This window comes from Orycteropus afer, unplaced genomic scaffold (genome assembly GCF_000298275.1).
Source record: "Orycteropus afer afer isolate SDZICR_OR568_19922 unplaced genomic scaffold, OryAfe1.0 scaffold00088, whole genome shotgun sequence".
Taxonomy (NCBI): domain Eukaryota; kingdom Metazoa; phylum Chordata; class Mammalia; order Tubulidentata; family Orycteropodidae; genus Orycteropus; species Orycteropus afer.
Window position 1 is genome coordinate 370,025 of NW_006921675.1, and position 19,578 is coordinate 389,602.

The 19,578-nt window shown below is 39.0% G+C and overlaps 1 protein-coding gene across 1 annotated transcript in view; it reads left to right on the top strand.

The window, feature by feature from the left end:
* The window catches only part of SYNE2 (spectrin repeat containing nuclear envelope protein 2), a 285,164-nt gene that overhangs the window by 230,006 nt on the left and 35,580 nt on the right, over positions 1–19,578 (top strand). Inside the window, exons 90-94 of the mRNA XM_042781144.1 lie at positions 2,796–2,990; positions 5,391–5,516; positions 11,956–12,111; positions 14,667–14,825; positions 15,596–15,762. Coding sequence (XP_042637078.1) covers positions 2,796–2,990; positions 5,391–5,516; positions 11,956–12,111; positions 14,667–14,825; positions 15,596–15,762 — 803 coding nt within the window. The remainder of the gene's footprint in view (positions 1–2,795; positions 2,991–5,390; positions 5,517–11,955; positions 12,112–14,666; positions 14,826–15,595; positions 15,763–19,578) is intronic.

Genomic DNA, 19,578 nt, shown 5'->3' on the forward strand with positions numbered 1-19,578 from the left:
TGTTTTGTAGGCTGAAGTGCCCTTCTTGAATGATAGTCTTGATGGACTAGGAGGTCTTTGAAGATTTCCAGCTGGGGAAAGGATGCCATGGTGTGAATTGTATTTTTTTTAAAGATCAGTCTGCCTGCTGTAAGGAAAATAGAACATTGGGGAGCTGAAGGAGAAGCACAAATACTAATGTATGACTTACCTATTGCTGCATAACAATAGTCATTTTATTATTATCTCTCACAGGGCTGGTTTAGGTGGTTTTTGCTTGGCATCTCTCATGCAGGTTCAGTCAGACAGTGACTGAAGTTGGACTCTTACGATAGCTTACTAACTCTCATGTCCAGCACTTAAGCTGGGAAGACTCAGACCACTGGGACTTGAGCAGCTGGGGCTCCTTGGGCATCATTCTCTGTGGTCTCTCCCCATGGGGGCTTCTAGGTCACTAGACTTCTTACATGGCAGCTCATGGTACATGTTCCACAAAAGAGAGATTCCTGCAGAAGCTCTATTGCCTTTTAGTCCTAGCCTCAGGAGTCATAAATGCCATACTCTGTTGATCAAGGCAGTTATATATATGCACTCAAGTTGAAGAGGAGGGGAAAAAAGCTCCACCACTTGAAGGAGAGTGGCAAGATTCTGGAAGAGCATATACCAAACTAAAAACCAAACTCACTGCCGACTCATAGCAACCCCTCCTTGGGTTTCCGAGGCAGTATCACTACAGAAGTAGATTGCCCAACCTTCCTTCCAAGGAGTGGCTGGTGGGTTTGAACCACCAGTCTTCTGGTTAGCAGTCAAGTGCCTTAGGCAGTACACCACCAGAGCTCCTGGAAGAGCATGTAAGACTGGGAATATTGTTGCAGACATCTGTGGGAAAATGCAGTCTTCCCATACCTGTTAGGAGGCTATTTCAAGTCATGCAGTGTTATTATGGTGGCTTGCATCAGCGTGATCACAATGAAGATGAAAGAGAGATTTTTGTAGGTAGAGTTTACAAGGGTTGTTAATGGTTTGGATTTGGCAAGTAAAAGAAAAAGCTCAATCAAGGATGACTCTAGGTTTTTTGGCTTGACCACCTTGGTGTGAAGAATGTGCTATTGACCAAGTCAGGGAAGCCTAGAAAGGGGAATAGGTCTTATGATAAGTTAAGTTTGAGATGGTTATTAGAACACTGAAGGAGTACTGGTGGCTCAGTGGTTAAAGCATTTGGCTGCTTACCAAAAGATTGGTGGTTCAAACCCATGAGCTGCTCCATGAGAGGAAGATATGGCACTCTGCTTCTGTAAAGGTTTAAGCCTTAGAAAGCCTATGAGGCAGTTCTACCCTGTCTTATAGGGTCACTATGAGTCAGAATCAGTGGGTTTGGTTTTCAGTTTATTAAAGCATCAATCTAAGTTGATAGGTTAAACCCAAACCAAACTCACTGCTGTTCAGTCGGATCCGACTCATAGCGACCCCTCCTTGGGTTTCCGAGGCAGTATCACCACAGAAGTAGATTGCCCAATCTTCCTTCCGAGGAGTGGCTGGCTGGTGAGTTTGAACCGCCAACCTTCTGGTTAGCAGTCAGATGCCTTAGGCACTATGTCACCAGAGCTCAAGTTGATATGTTGAGCAGTACTACATGTCAGAAGGACAAGTACAGAGTAGCAGTATGTTCACTGAGTTACATTTTCTCTTATTTGTGTGTTGCTCCTGAGGATACACTTTGTTCTCCTCCTTTTGATTTGTGTTAGCTCAAGACTTCACAGAAACACATTTGTAAATCAGTGCTCTGTTAATTTTCTTTTTTTTTAAATCAGCTTCCATTTTGGAGAATGCCTATAGCATGTGTCTCTTGAGAAATTTGAAGATGAAGGAAACTACTATATTTCCAAACCAAACCAAACTCATACTGCCATGGAGTCAATCCCAACCCATAGCAACCCTCCTTGGGTTTCCAAGGCGCTATCACTACAGAAGTAAATTGCCCAACCTTCCTTCCAAGGAGTGGCTGGTGGGATTGAACTGCCACCCTTCTGGTTAGCAGTCAAGTGCCTTAGGCACTACGCCACCAGAGCTCCTACTACTATACTTAGACAAAATCTATTTAATCCTTAATTCTTTTCTTTCCCCCCTGAAATTAAATGCTTTGGGAAGTATGACTCCAAAGATTTTTACTTCATTTTTGTATCATAAACAATTAAGTTAAATCCTCTTTAAAGAAAAGCCTACATGATATTCAGGTGTAACTTTTTAAAGCTGTCTCTTTGTTGCATATATCAATGTATATATTTATATGGCTTATATGTTTATTAGGCTTAAATGTTTATTTTTTTCGTATTTCACCTTTTTTTTTTTTTAGCATCATGTGTTCATTCTATCCTTGGTAGTTATGAGTAAGCTAACTAATGTATCATCATGATAAAATGCATATTTGCTCTTAATTCCAGATCCAATTGTCTACCCATTTTCTTAACACTTTTAAATCCATCTGTCTTACAGGCTTTTAGTCTTTGAAGTATATTTTTTCATTTCTCTGTGCTTTCAGTCATTACATTAAGAATCTTCTCTCTTCTCAGTCCTTGGGAATTATTTTAGGAACCCATCATTTGGTAATATGCTGTCTACTTGATGTAAAACACTAGCCTTTAACGTGGAGTGTGTCTGTGTGTGTGTGTGTGTGTGTACACACTAAGCAGATTTGTCTAATGTATATCAAATTTATCATTTAAAAAAAAAAAAGATCTGAAGGAAGTATGCACAGATGTCCCATTTTGATCCCACTAGCGGCTTGAGCAAATCACATTTGTTTTGTTTTGTTTTAGAATAAAGAAATTTATTTTCAAAGAAGGCAAACCACATATGCACTAACCTTGAAAGCTGGGGAGAAGTTACTGAGCACCACTAACCTGGAAAGTAAAGAATCTGTTGACAAGAAAATCAGACAACTTCAGGACAATTGGAAGGATACAGAACTTCAAGTGGGAGAAATGATTAAACACTCCCAGAGCATTGTAGAGGTGAGCCCACCATTCACTTTACCAGTCATGATTTTCAACTATGGTACTTAAAATTTTGTTCACTGTATGAAAATAGGAATCCATTTTAGGAAATCACAGTATTTTGAGTTTTCCAAGTGTCTTCATGTGAGTCAAGGCAATTAACTAATGTAAAATAATGATACAGTGTTGAAAAACCTCAGTAGTATCCAAATACTCATGTTCAATGGAAACTTAATATACAACATTAATTCTTCCACATCTGGTCTTCCTTTGGGTACAGAATATGAAAATAAACACAGTGATAGTTGATCTCTAGGAGCTCTGATAACGTAGTGCCTAAGGCATTTGACTGCTAACCAGAAGGCTGGCGGTTCAAACCCACCAGCCACTCCTTAGAAGGAGGATGGAGCAATCTACTTCCATAGTGATACCACCTCAGAAACCCAAGGAGGGGTCGCTATTAGTTGGGTCCGACTCCATGGCACATAACAACAGTTGATCTCTGCTGTCACCAGAGAATGAATTTCCCAGGTAATTTACAATTATACCTTTAAAACCCAGAATGCTTTATTTTAGGGTCATTGTTACCAAAATCAGTATTGTGATGCTAAAATACCAACTTATTCTTAAGAACTCTGAGCTGTTTTAATCTATTCTCCATGACCCTGAACTCCTATACTTTTTAAGTTCCTACATGGTTTTCATAGTTTTATTCTCTTCTTAACATTAAGCTGTCAATTTTCACTTTTGGTTTCTCTGAGCATGAGGACCCTAGTATGCCATCCTCCTCCCTAATTTCTTCTCTGTACCAAAACCAGACAGCCACGCTTGTCAGAGATTTCTGAATAAAGAGTAAATGTGCACTGAGTTAAAGCCTGAGCATCTCTCCTATAAGTAAAGTATCTGAATCTTATTTGTTATTTGAACTGTGTGAAATTTATTTATTGAGCACCTGCTGTGTTTAAAGCATGATGATAAATACAACTCATGATTTGGTGGGAGAATTAAGGATGTGTAGTTTTGCTTCCCTTTCTACTTTCTTCTCAGTTGAGCTCCAGATAGTGGAATTTGCTAGACAAGTGAGCTTCATTTAAGTGCAGCATTACAGAAAATTGTATCAAACCAAGTGTGCTTAAACATCAAATGTACTGAGAAATAGGACAGTATTTCACTTCATACCTGTGTACTTTTCATAACATCAAGAGAGGAAACTTGCCCCTCAAAACAAACAAACTCACTGCAGTCAAGTCAGATCCAACTCATAGTGACCTCTCCTTAGGTTTCTGAGGCGGTATCACTATGGAAGTAGATTGCCCAACCTTCCTTCCAAGGAGTGGCTGGTGGGTTTGAACCGCCAGCCTTCTGGTTAGCAGTCAAATGCCTTAGGGCACTACGTTACCAGAGCTCCCAAACTAGCCCCAGTGAATCAGTTATAAATGGAGGCCACTATTGGCCCAGTAATAAAAGCTTTGAGAGAAAATGGCATGAAAGAATGGTACTAGAAGTGGAGACTACCATTCTAAGCCCACTCTCATCTATGCTGCTTCTGAACCACATGTCCGTGGGTTGGTTAGAACCTTTCTGAACCTCAGTTTTCTCATGTTAAATGTGATAAGAATACTTGACCTGTCTGTCTCCTAAAGTTATTGTAATTACAATGACATATTAAAGTTGAAAAAGCTTTGTAAATGGCAAAGTGCTTTAAGTAGAAGGCAGCAGTCAGAGCAATGGTAGAAAATGGAGAAGCGAAGCTTGAATGTGAAAGGGTCACTAAAGCAAGCTCTAGAAAAAGCTTGTGAGCATAGGAATGATGTTAGAAAAGAAGTTAAGAAAAGTGGTTGAGTGCTTTTGCTTTATGTTGCTATTATAGCATATGCCCTAAGACGGTCAATGCTAAAAATTAGTCCTTAGAGTAGTGTTTTAAATGTGAACTCTTTCAAAATTAAAATAGAGATGAAATCAGATAGATGAGGGTTATGGAATGGGAGGGATAAATACTTAAAAGCAAAAGCCAACCCAGAGGTTGACTTAAGCCACATGTAAAGCTACAAAGAGGCACTCAGCCACCCTGGCCTGCTCTTCTAGACTGCAGTCTGCTTAAGGCAAGGAGTTGGAGTCCTGGGTGGTGCATACGGTTAATGGGTTGTCTGCTAACTGATAGTTAGAGAGTTCAAATCCACCCAGAGGCATCTCAGAGGAAAGCCTAGTGATCAACTTCCCAAAAAAAAACCCTACGGAGCACAGTTCTGGTCTGATACATGGGATAACCACGAGTTGGAATTGACTCCACAGCAACTGGTATTTTACACTTTATAAAAACACTTAATAGAAAAATCACAGGGATTAAGAACATTTTTCTATTTCTGCAGTACATTCTTAAAGAGCAAAGTACTTGTCTTTAATACTATTTTCCAACAGACTTGGGACCGGTGTGAAAAGAAAATCAAGGAGTTGAAAAACAGGCTGCAAGTTTTAAAAGCAAGAAGCAGAGACCCTCTTCCAGAACTTCATGAGGACCTTCCTAAAGAAAAGGAGTTGATTAAGGTATTGGAAGCTGAAGCAGTGTCAAGGCAGTCACTTAGATGTTTTCTGAGTACTTCAAATGTTTGTGTGCCTTTCCTTTTCTCTGTTGAAACTGAGTTTTCATGTTCAGTTGGAAAATATTTTTCCCATTTTCTAACATGACATCCTAATCACTTAAAGAATTGGAATCCATGCTCTTTCAGATCCTTGTGTGGAGAAAAGAACAACTTTTGCAGAAATTAACTTCTTAGGATCTTAGAGTTTTATTCTCTTTTATATAAGATATGTGCATTGAGATTGCTTTGAAAGCTATTCCCTTATCATATGGTCTTGTCTTTGAAATGAGAGTAAAGTATGACTACAGAATTTATCTTTTAGAAGCCAGTGGCTTGAGTTTTTTTTTGGTCAAGTATAACAGTTGTATAAAACTTGCCATATTATATTGATAGTAGACTGGAAGAAATTCCTGGATAGGGCTAGGCCTTTGCAGAAGACAAGGTCAACTTATGGGTAAGAATTTGGATGAGGAAAATTCCTAGAGCAAGAACTCCTGGCATTTCTTCCCTGTCCACAGGCTTGATGTACAAAGATGTTGAGAGCCTGTTGGTGTCATCTTTTTAAATGTTCTTCTTACTTCATGGATGGATCAGATTGGAAAATTAGGATGAAATTTGTCTCATACTTCAAACTGTGTCAGAAATTATTGTTCTTCTTGCATCCTTTTTCTTCTTTGTGAAAATTTCTAATACCTAAAAAGGCATAATAAAATGACAAACTGCAATGAAACCATCATCGGGTTAAAAAATACAACATTACAAATACAGCTCAAATACCCAGTGTACCGTCTTCAATATACTTATTTCCCCTGCCCCTCTAAAGGTATCTACCCTCCTGGATTTGGTGTTTATTGTTCTTAAGCATTTCTTTATAGTTTTACTCCATGTATAATATGTATGGCTCTCAATGAAGTATTGCTTTCCATGTTTTTACACTTTACATAAGCAATACCATACTCTACCACACTTAATGCAGCTTTGTTCCCCTCATAATGATTGTGAACTGTCATTATCGGTACCTGTAGCTCATTCAGCCTCAGTACCTGGGTAGTACGTAGGGCTTTTTGAATTTTCCATGAGAAACACTTAGAACAGCCATAATCAGAGAGAGAAACTATGAAAGAAATAATCTGTGTAGCATTATCATCTATCTATCAGTTGAAATTTAGGAATGTATAGTTCGTACAGTTTGCTGTATAGTTTGCATTATATGAGTATAAAACAATTTATATATCCCTTCCCAGTCACTTTGGATGGTCAGGTTATGTTTGTTTTTAACTTATACTAGTGTGATAGGTGTGAGATGGTATTGTTTTGCAGTTTAATTGCTAGTGAGCTGAGCGTTTTTTCATGTATATTACTCATTCAGATTTGCCCTTCTGTAAATTGCCTATTTATATCCTTTGCTAATTTTTCAGTTGGTCTGTTCACTTTTTCTTATGGATTGAAGAAACTATTGGTCCTGGGTATGTTTCCTCTGTTGAGTATGTGCATTGCAAATGTTCTCCCTTCTACAGCTTTGCCCCCTTTCTTCCTGGGGCTGATTTGTTGCCACTAAAATTCTTATCAAGACTTTTCATTGTTTGATAAGTTGCTTCCACAATTTTTCTAAGCTATTCAAACTACTGACTTTTCTAATTATTTTCTGATAACAGGATAATGTTTTTTCCAGTTACATTTTCTAACTGTTAATTGCTGTTAATTGCCTAAGAATGCAATTGACTTTTTATATATTGATCTTATATTCAGCCATCTTGCTAACTTCTGGGAGCTCTGATGGCCTAGAGCCTAAGGCATTTGACTGCTAACCAGAAGGCTGGTGGTTCAAACCCACCAGCCACTCCTCAGAAGGAAGACTGAGCAATTTAATTCCGTAGTGATACCACTTCAGACCCAAGGAAGGGTCGCTATGAGTCAGAACGAATTCGACGGCAATGAGTTTGGGTGTTTTTATTTTTGCTAAATTCTTTTGTTAATTCCAGTAATGTATCTGTATATTCTTTTGGTTATTTATGTAGATAATCATCATCTATGAATAATAACAATTTTTTTGTTTCTCTTATTTTTTATACATTTTTTTTCCTGTTCCTCCTATACTGGTCATTGACCTGTAGAACAATGTTGAAAGGAAGCATTGATAGCTAGCTTCTCTGATTTTAAAAAGAATGTTTCTAACATTTCACTATTAAGAATGCTATTTGCTTGTGACATTTTAGTAGATACACTTTGTTAGGTTAAAAAGTCCCTGTCTATTCTTAGTGTTCAAAGCTTTTACCATTTCTGCATCTTTAGGTTTAGATCTAGACTTTCATAACAAATGAGAGAATTTGAAGCTATTCTCTCAATCGATCTATAGAATTTCTTTGCATAAAGTCTACAGTCCTATCCAGGATGTGAAATCTAAACCCTTAAAGTCATAATTTTTCCCAAGCATCACACTTCCTGGTTCTCACTGGACTCCATTCTGCTTCCATAGCCTCAGCCCTGTTTTTCAGGGGAAAGAATCAGGGAGAAAGGCCAAGAGCACTGAGTTCATGCAACCCATGACCATATTCCATAACGTTTCCAAGTAATCTGAAGCTGTCCAGGACTTTGTGTTTATCATCCCTAGTTCACTTGGGAAAGATAAGATAGTCACGTGACCAATCTGAGCTTTAATTTCCTTGTAAAATTGCATGCCCATCACAGCCAAGTCAGTTTGTAGAATAACTGCTCTATGTATTAACAAATCAATGCTTTTAAAAGTTTAAACTTTACATTCCTAAATTTCAACTGATGGACATTAATGCTACACAGATTATTTCTTTCATAGTTTCTCTCTCTGTAATTATGACTGCTAAGTGTTTTTCATAGAAAATTCAAAAAGTCCTAAGTACTTCCCCAGATCTTACCATCCAGAAGTCACATTTTTTACCTATGCAGGTGCCCTTTTATTTTTGATGGCAGTGAATTTTTTTAAATTATATCATGAGCATTTTGTAGTGTCATTAAACTTCTTTGAAGCATCATTTCAATATATATGTCCTAATTTCTAAATGGTGGACTTTATAGCTTGTTTCTTTCTTTTCACTGTTATAAAAATTGCTCTTGTGAACATCTGAATTCATAAAATTTGTTAAAAAATTTAATCCAAATAAATGAACAATTTTATTTTTAAAATTTTTCGTAAGTAATATAGTCACATGGTTCAAAATACAGATGTGAAAGGTATACATGAAGATTTTTCTCCTAACATTTCCCCTGCACAGAGGCAGTTGGTTCTCAGTTGAATGTATATTCTTCCAAAGATATTCTGAGCATATCCAGGACAGTATTCTTTTTATCCAAATTGTAGTATTGAGATATGGGATTTGATGAGTCCACAGGCAAAGGCTTGAATGCTGTTATGTTATACGAGTCTACTCAAAGACTGTGCAACACACCTCTTCATACCATCAGACAAACAGCTTTACATTTTATATCACCTATTGTATGAACTACTGGAATTTTGCATATTTTTGCAGTATAGACAATTTATTTTCTTAAATTGCAAAAGAAGGACTCATCTAGCTGACTGATTCTCTATTGTAATCACTTTGGTAGCAAATTTGGGGTATTTTCATTTAAAGGCAGAGATATGATTTTTGAAATATTTGTACAAATATTGATTGTCCACCATAATACAATTCCACAGTAGAGCTCTCTGTATATATTGTTTGATTCCTTGCCTTTGTCATTTAGTATTTGTGGACATTTTAAAGCTCTTAATACATATTGCCAAATTACTTTCTTTTTAATCATGCATTTTGATATCTGAGGACTTACCATATACCAGGCACTATGTACGTGCTGGGTGATGTGTCAGTGAGCAATGTTGTCACGGTCCCTGCCAGTGTGGAGCTGACAGTCTGGTCTACCAGAGAGATATACGCTAACCAAGTAATTGTACAGTAGGCATAAATACATGTGTGTGTGTATGTGCATGTGTCTGTGAATAATTATAAGACTGATGTATGTTAATACAGGCATCCCAACATTGTCTGATGCCTCAGGCAAGGCTGCCCTGAGGAAGTAACTTTGTGGCTGAGATCAGAAAGTTTCAATAGGAATTAACTAAATATATTTGTGGGAACATCAAGATGAAGCAGTGAGGAACAGTCCAGACTAGTAATTTAAGAAATACAGATTTAAAGATTAATTAGCAATCGTTCCACATGTTAAACTTTGCTCCAGAATGCATAAAACTCAATGCCTAAAAGCATCTGAATTATAGTCATTCCATTGAGGACACAATTTGATATATTTCTTAAGAACCATAAAAATGTCCATATTCAAAACTTTTACATCTGTTAATTATCCTTTGAAGGGTGGTGGAAAATCACATATCCAAACTGAATTGATTTCAACATGCCTGCCTGCCATGGAAGGAGCTCTGGTGGTATAGTGGCATTTGGCTGCTAACAAAAAATCCATGGAAGAAAGATGAGGTGGTCTGCTTCCATAAAGATTTACAGCCTTGGAAACCCAGTAGGGGTTGCTATAAGTCAGAATCAGAATCAACTCGATGGCAGCGAGTTTGGTTTTTTGCAGGCATTGGAGCCAGTACCTATGACCATGAGTGTCTCAGCTTCCTGATACCTGATGGGAAATTTTATGTAAAGCTCAGTGATTTTCTGGGTCTCCTCTAGTTTCTTTCTTTTTTTTTTTTTTCTTTTATATGAAATCAATTGCAACTCATGTTGACCTAATTTAGGGTTTTCAGTGGCTGGCTTTTCAGAAGCAGATTGCCAGGCCTTTCTGCCAGGGTGCCTGTGGCTAGACTCATATCAGTTAGCAACCAAGGGAGTTAACCATTTGTACCACTTTAGGACAGTTTTAAATGCCTAAGGCCTTTGACTGTTCACCAGAAGCCTGGCAGTTCAAACCCACCAGCCAGTCCTCAGAAGGAAGATGGGGCAATCTACTTCCATAGTGATACTGCCTCGGAAACCCAAGGAGGGGTTGCTATGAGTCGGGTCCGACTCGACGGCACGTAACAATGAGGAACTCTGGTGGCATAATGGTTAAAGAATTTGGCTGCAAATGAAAAAGTCAACAGTTTGAGCCTACTAGCTGCTCCATGGGTAAAAGATGAGTCAGTCTCCTTCTGTAAAAATTTACAGCCTTGGAAACCCTATGGAGCAGTTCTACTCTGTCCTTTAGAGTCACTATGAGTCAAAATTGACTCTGGCAGTGTGTTTGGTTTTTTGGTGTATCTCAGCTTGTGAGCTGCCCCCTGTATTTTATGTAGCTATTAAGTGTTCCACTCCAAATCTGCTCTCATTGACTTTACTGGAGTTTTGGAGTTAAAATTTTTTTTTAAAAAAAAGTTAAAACTAGGTAACAAGAATTTCAAGTGATGATTTCTCTTCTGATAAAGGATGTTATTTCTTAATCTCCATGCTACCTTTAGAAAGAATTCTCTTAGCCATTTTATTTAGTGTAAATTCTCATTGGCAAATTGTAAAATAATGGCAATGTAGCTTTTAGAACTCTCAAAATCAATAAGAATTAACACATTGTTATTGCTCAGTCTTCTCTCTGATGTAAATGGAATATTCTTTCAGATTTTATTTGGCAGGTATAAATGGAGATCCTTAAAATGTGCCAAAGTATGAAGAATTGCAAGCATAAAAAAAAAAAGTCCTAGAATTCAGAAAGTTTTATTTTGACAAATACTTTGCTTTACAAACATAAGTGTTTCCATAATCAGAGAAAATTTTCTGCCAGCCATTCTCTGCCAATTATTGTTGTTGTCAGGTGCCGTTGAGGAGTCAGTTTTGACTCAGAGTGACCTCTTGTACAACAGAACTAAACACTGGCCCATCCTGCATCATCCTCACAATCATAAGGAAACAGTTTCTCTTCCATCATACTCATTCTTTTCAATAGTTAACCAAAAAGACGTTTTTTCCCTTTGAAAGAGAAGCTGTTTTTGTTATAGATTGCCACAGTTGCAACAATGCATTTCTTAGGAGTTTGAGAAATGGAAACTCACACTTTATACAGAATTTCTGTAATATGCTTTCAGGATTAAAAACTGTGTGTGTATGTGTGTGTGTTTAAGACTGTTTCTAGACTAAAAAATACTTTCCTCTAAATAAAATTAAAGGCCTCCATGACTTTAAAATTGAATGAATTATATAAACATCTGAACTACCTGAGGAAATGAAAAGTAAAGGTAGAAAGCGTTTTCCTTTGAAGAAAAGGTGGCTGAGAACTGGCCAACCGCAACTGCAGACACTCACTTTCTCCTGCAGAAGGCGCCTCCCCCTGTCCCAGCCTCCCCTCCCCCAGAGTCCAATCAAAGGATTAGCCAACAGGTTTGGAAACAACAGCAGCTTGAGTTGAAGCCTTTTCTTCCCCCCTTCTTGTGTTAAATGCAGGAGCTAGAGGCATCTTTGGCTAACTGGACTCAGAACTTACAAGAACTTCACACTATGAAGGCTGACTTAACCCAGCACATTCTTGTGGAAGACGTGATGGTTTTGAAGGAGCAAATAGAGCATTTGCACAGACAATGGGAGGACCTCTGCTTAAGAGTAAGTCAGTTAACTGCAGGGCACAGCTGTTTTGGAGTTTATTGAAATGTCTCCCAAGGCCAGACAAAGTAGAAAGGCACTTAATTTCCTTGAACCGGGAGACCCTTTGCAATTGGAGTCCAGGCCAGCCGCTGCTCCTTTAGAAGGCAGCAACATGGTTTAACAGATCTGACCCTTTGTTTCTCCAGCACAAAATGCTGGAACGTGGCACACTTTCTTAGTGAGATTTTGTTAAAACTCACCTTAAGTGGGGGGAAAGCTGCAATTACAAGAAGATGCGTGGACTCGGCTCTCTGCCTTGTGCAGATGACAAGTACTAAGCAGTGTATTAGAATCAGGGAAGGTGTTGCTTCAGCCTCCCTGCCGTCTCTCCTGGGCACGACAAACAGCATGAGCTTTACTTAGCGGAGGGCACGGGGGTATTTTATATGAGAGCCCCGCTTTCACACACACTCAGATGTTTATTATCAAGTAGCCTGTTCTGGAAAGCTCTTCAAAAGAAATGATATGCAGGCTACACTGCTTATCACAGCTGATCACCTCTCCTTACTGAGAATGGAACTGTGGTTAGCGTATTACATACATTTGTGACAAGATCAGGGTGGAATTAAAGGGGTCAAGTAGTCTTAAAGATTTTTGCTTTAAGAACATATAATTCTAAGGAAAATAAAGCCCATAATCTCATTTTTGTGAATTAAGGAAAGATAGTATTTAAAAGTGGAAATTCAGACCCTTTTGAATGCATTTTAATAGAGACATGACATTTTCCTCTTCCTGATTTTAGTATTTAATATTCACAATATACCCTAATTTTATGTGTTCTTTTAGAATTTTTATTCCAATTTTATATAAAAGAATGTGTAGAATATGTGAAAAGTATCCTAAATGTTAAGACTGGGGTCCAGATGTTCCTAATTGTTGCCATTATCAAACCAATCAGAATGAAGCTGTGCCAACTGCCAGGATATTTAAAAACCTGCCCTGAAGAATGGAAACACAAAACTTGTTTTGTAGGTCTAGTTTTTAAAGCTGCTTTTTTTTTTTTTTTTTTTCTCATTATATTTGGCTGGGGAGGATGTACAAAGAATAGATATTTTCACCTAACTCTGAAAAAAGCAGAGATTTTCGCATGTAACAGGAAAGAGGGAGTTTAACCCTAGTTTCCCCATCTGTATCCTGGGGATGGTTACCAGAGAAACTCAGCCACTCCTCGTAACTCTAAGATACTAAAGATTTTAAGACCTGGGAATACTTTTTATACACTTAAAAAGGTTGATTTGTGTTCTTTAAACTTATATTTTAAAAATCTAATATTTAATACTTATATTAAAATGACCCCTATAAGGAAGAGAACTCCTTGCTGATGTCAACAAGGGTCTGCTAATGCCTAGTGAGGTGCTGGCTGCTTTGGGGTCAGCCTGCTTGCTGCAAACTAGTAATTTGGCCACATTTTCCTGGTTTCCAGCCAAAGCCATAACTCATAATGAGAAAGTAGATTAAATGAGTGATGTGCCTTGTTTTTGTTTTACTTTTCCTCGTTTTTGAAGCATAACACTAGAACATTTATGTGACTTTGATTTTCCTGGTCCATTTGCTTTACAGATGTTTATATTGTGATTTGGATTATAGTTTCTAAATTAAATAGGCAAGTTATTAGCCTTGTATAAGGATTAAAGGGAAAGGATTTGGGTTATAAAGTTGTAAATTAGTATGTAGTAAGCAGTCAATAAGGAGCCTTGGTGGTGCAATGATTAAAGCACTCAGCTGCAAACCAGACGGTCAGTGATTCAAACCCACCTGCTGCTCCACGGGAGAATGATGTGGCAGACTACTTCCAGAAGGATTTACTGCCTTGGAAACCCCGTGGGGCAGCTCTGCTCTGTCCAGAAAGGTTGCTATGAGTTGGGATTGACTTGATGTTAAGCAGTCAGTAAGGATATATGAACAGAAGGCATTAGGGTGGTGCTTAATAAGAATTTTTCTAACCTTTCCTCTTTCTAATATTTGGTTTAGTGAGATAGTTGTTAGTTGTCGTTGAGTGAACTCAGATTCATGGTGACCTTATGCATGACTGAAAAACTAACCAAACTCATTGCATTCAAGTCAGATCCGACTCATAGTGAGCACTCCTTGGGTTTCTGAGGCCATATCACTACAGAAGTAGATTGCCCAACCTTCCTTCCGCAGAGTGGCTGGTGGATTTGAACCACCAGCCTTCTGGTTAGCAGTCAGATGCCTTAGGCACTACGCCACCAGAGCTCCCTTATGCATGACAGAAGGAAACATTGCCTGGTCCTGAGAAATGTGTTAGATAAAACTGAATCCTTTCAATCAGTCACAATCTTTATTGCATTGTTTTTCTTGGCATTTATCAAAAGTGTAAGAAATTTCTGTTGATGCTAATTTAAGAGGTATCTAAGAGGCAAAACAAAGATTTAAGTCTGAAATACTGGTTAAAATGAATGAAATTCATATTCCTTTTGATGGAGGATGAGAGAGGGAGGGGAAATGCTTTTCTGGCTACACTCAGCTGCCAAATGCATTTTTATTCACAGGTGGCTATACGCAAACAGGAGATTGAAGACAGACTGAATTCATGGATTGTGTTCAATGAAAAGAATAAAGATTTGTGTGCATGGCTGGTGCAGATGGAAAACAAAGTTCTACAGACAGCTGATATCAGTATTGAAGAAATGATCGAAAAGTTACAGAAGGTAAGCAAGGATGGCCAGGTGGTTGATGCTATTGTGACCACCAGGGGATTCTGTGCCCTCCTCAGTGGCAGCCTCAAAGCCATAGAATGATTCAGATATGTTTCTAATAGCATTTTAGAAATTTAAAGGGGCCTATCTTTAATGGTGAGAATTTCTGAGAGATAGGAATTGTGGGACTGTAATGGGTGGATGTGTTGGAGTGAACTAAGAGAGGAGCTGCTTTCTCTTGGTTAGGAAGTCTGGCCAGGGAAGAGGCTTAAATCTCTTGAACATCATCAGTTCACACCGAAAGCAAGTTATGGATTCTCAAGTTGTCACTGTTCCCCTTGTCAGAGGAGAGAAGCCAGCAACAATGGGACCTATAATTTTGAAGTAGTCACTAACCCCCACAGGGAAGGATGGGAAAGAGCATTCTTTCTGCAAGCACCCAAAATGCCACTCTGTCAGACCTCAGAAAAGCTCTTACTGCTATTAAGCAAATTTAGTTATGCTCCATAATTTGGTCAGTTGTCCTCATCTTCCAAGTAAATTAGATTAATTAGTGATAGGAAGCCACGGCTGTTGAATTAAGAGAGTAACTCTTGCCTTACATTTTATACATTTGCTTAATGGGCATCGTTTGACTTTTTAGCTATTTACTGGCAAGGTAGATTAACAGGAATGTGAGAATTATTGAACATTTTTTAAAATTTCATCAGGCAACTATATGTTTGTGACTGGAGAGAAAACAAATTATCAGTAGTAATTCCAGTGTTTGGTGCCTTTGCCAGGATTGCATGGAAGAAATAAACACGTTCAGTGAAAACAAGTTTCAGTTAAAGCAAATGGGTGACCAGTTGATCAAGGCGAGCAACAAGACAAGAGCAGCTGAGATTGATGACAAGCTCAACAAAATTAATGATCGTTGGCAACATCTTTTTGATGTCATTGGATCAAGGTAAGAAATGGCCTAAAAATGATTCTCACTCCCTTGATATAGTGACTGTGTCTCAGAGCTAGTACACTGTTCAGTTTCCTCTAAGGTAATCTACCATTTTCATAAACTTATAGATAAAGGCAGAGTTTGATTAAAATTGAGTAGAAATTCTCATAGTGACACCCTTTGGGTCTGGGAGGAGGTAAATCTTTACAGAAATAGATTGCCCAGTCTTCCCTCCACAGAGAGGCTGGTGGGTTTGAACCACCAGTCTTCTGGTTAGCAGTCAAATGCCTTAGGCACTATGCCACCAGAGCTCCTTAGAAATTCTTAGCTGTACATTATTATCAAACCAAAACTAAATCAGTTGCCACGGTGTTAATTCCAACTCTTGGCAACCCCAGGTAATCATTGTCAAAGTAGAAATTTGTTCCATGGAGTTTCTAAGGCTATCACCTTTCAGAAACAGATTACCAGGTCTTTCTTTTGCGGCTCCTCTGAATGGGTTTGAACCACCAGCCCTTGCAGTTAGTAGTCAAGTGTTCAACCATTTGTGCCAATCAGGGACTCCCTGCATTGTCGTGTGCATGCAGCCCAACTCATAGTGACCCTGTATGAAAGAATAGAGCTGCCCATTGGGTTTCCCAAGCTGTGGGCTTTCAGGAAGCAGATCCCCAGGTCTTCTCCCCATGGAGTGGCTGGTGGATTCAAACCGCCAACCTTTGGCTGAGTGCTTAACCATTGCATCACCAGGGCTCCTTCCCCTACATTATTAGATTATACCTTAGTATATCCTATGCCTATATATTTCAGCTTAGAGTTTCCTATGAAATAGATTGGTTTTAAAGAGAATTAGAGACTTAATTTGGAAAGAGATCCTTCAGGAGCTACTATTTAGAAATTATCTCTCTGCTTGATGAAACCACACTGGCTGCTTCTGCCTCTGTGTGGCAAATGCAAGTAGCTCAGGGCCCAGGGTCTGGGGGCCACCTGTCCCACCACAGGAGCTTGGCCTACTCAAGTTAAGGAATCTGAGTGAGTGTGTGCCAGCATGTCAGTTACCTGACAGGGCATCATATCCAAAGGTGTGGACTTAGGAAGCACAGATGTAACTGATTTGTATTCTCCACTGCAGTGTTATCAGTAAAGCTGATAATTTTATCTCCCTTCACAAAATGACGATGATGATGCCCAAGGCTTTTAAATGTATTCTGTCTTCAAATTCTCTGATGGCAAATCCCCAAACAAAGTATTTTTCATTTGCAACCTGATGTACAATGAACACTCACTAAGCTCTTGGACCACGAATGCAGCTTTGTGGTTCCAGTGGTTAAGAGAGTCTTTTACATGACAGACATTTGAACAGGCATGTAATGTGGAAGATACCAGAGAGGCTGTACGGTGAATGAAGAACTGAGGATTAATGAAAATTTAAATAAATACATAAATAAGGAACTAAGTAGAAGGCCATGCCCCAGAATATTCACAGTAGTTATCTCTTGGTGTTGAGCTCCTCAGTGATTTTAATTTTCTTTTTGCTGACCTGTTATTTTCTAAATATTTATTGTGTGTGGCGGTGAAATATGGCTTTTTTTTTTTTTTTTTTTTTAATCTTAAGTGTGATTGTCTTCGGCCTTAATTTATCTTGGATGAGAAACATCATTAACATCCTTAAACCAATGTTATGAAGGAGGAACTTCCCCAGACATACTATACCATGTGGCCCCCAAGATGGATCTATTTTTGTGTAGACTACATTATGCTTTCACTATTATAAGTATCAAGCCTGTGAAAAGAAAACTTTTTAACCAAGATTAATTTTCACGTTTCACCTACCAACATGAACATCTACCTACTTTTTAACAGTGGTAATTAAAATGTCATTTAAAGTCAGTAGCTATTACCATGGCAACTTTGTGTTCAGATTATTTTTTCATCCCAGAATGGGCAGGGAGATCTGTGTCCCTTTTTAAACTGATGACGTTTTTCTTTGCACTTCTTTTATCTCTAGTTTTTCAAGGTTATTTTAGAAGACCAAACAATGCTTCTAGTCATAAAGTTGACTTGCTCTGGTCTTAGCAGGTTGCCTGTTCCAGTAAGACTGGAAGGATTTAGAGATTTTAGCACAGGGAGAGCCGGATGTGAGGTCTGCTCTCTGGCATCCAGTTTCCTTCCTTCCCATGAGCTGAACATTCCTCCTGGGCACAGGTGGTGCTGTCCCTGGGCCCTGCTGAAAGGCCTTCCTGACACTGAGGAAGTTCCCCCAAGCAGTGAGCAGCCATCGGGTGGGCTAATGAGCAGGTAATAGCCTAATGTCGAGCATCAGGCAGATCTAGCTTACTGAGTCCCAGAGGTTCATATCTAGCAGGTCACGGGAACTGCTAAGCACATTGAGTTTGAGTTGGTCAGACACTGCCTTTTGGGAGAACTATTTTCACTGCTCTAGACAACTAATTAAAAACTGAAGGAAGAAAAGAAGATGAAAGGAATACAGAGAGTCACTGTTACCAAAAAGAATTGGTCAACATTCAGCCATTTCAAGAGGTAGCATATGATCAAGAACCAATGGTATTAAAGGAGTAAGTCCAAGCTGCACTGAAGGCAATGGTGAAAAACAAAGCTACAGAACTGATGGGATACCCTTTGGGATATTTCAGCAAACAGATGCAACACTGGAACTGTTCGCTCACTTATGCCAAGAAATTTAGAAGACAGCTACGGCCGGGAGAGATTCATATTTGTGTCCATTCCAAAGAAACGTGATTCAACAGAATGTCAAATTATAAAACTATATCATTAACATCACACACAAGTAAAATTTTGCCAGAGTTGCCAGAAATTCAAGCCAGATTCAGAAAAGGACATGGAATGAGGGATCCAAACCCACTGCCATAGAGTCAGTTCCAACTCATAGCAAACCCCTTGGGTTTCCAAAGCTGTAAATCTTTATGGAAGTAGACTGCCTCACCTTCCTGCCACAGAATAGCTGAGGGATATCACTGCTAATGTCAAATGGATCTTAGCTGAAAGCAGACTGTTACAGAAAGTTCATTACCTGTATTTTATTGGCTATGCAAAGGCATTCAACTGTGTAGATCATAATAAATTACAGAAAATATTTCAAAGAATGGAAATTCAAGAACACTTAATTGTGCTCATGAAGAACCTGTACAAAACCCAAGAGGCTGTTGTTAGAACAGAACAAGGGGATACTGTATGGTTTAAAATCAGGAAAGGTGTGTTTCGTGGTTGTGTCCTTTCACTGTAGTTTTCAATCTGTATGCTGAGCGTTCTGGTGACCTACTGCTCTGACAAGAATATACCTCAAATGGGATGGCTTGAACAAACAGGAGTTTATTCTCTTACAATTTGGGAGGCTAGAAGTCCAAATTCAAAGTGCCAGGATCTAGAGGCTCTGTGAAAGCCCCTCGACCTTGGGCTTCAGCTCTGCCCCTTGCTCCCGGCCTACTGAAGCTAGAGGCATGTCTTTACTTAGGCAGCTACTGGCTGCTAAGGCTAACAAACCCAAGGTCAACAAATAAAATGGCACAGTCCTGATGTTACCAAACAATATGGCAGGCCATTGATTCAAGTCCATTGAAAGTCCCAGTATCGGCAGAACACGGCGGCTGCTGAACAACGTCATGGCTACATGCAGAGTTTAAGTGTGCCATAAGCTAGAGACCATTCCCCAAGCCTTCTCCTTGTGTACAGGAAGCAGACCACAGCCCTAAGGCAGCAATTCAGCTGCTCACAGTAGATTCCACCATGGAGTTGATTACCAGTCTCATCATGGGGAATACTACATCCAGCTGCCCAGCCACTCAACCAGGCCCA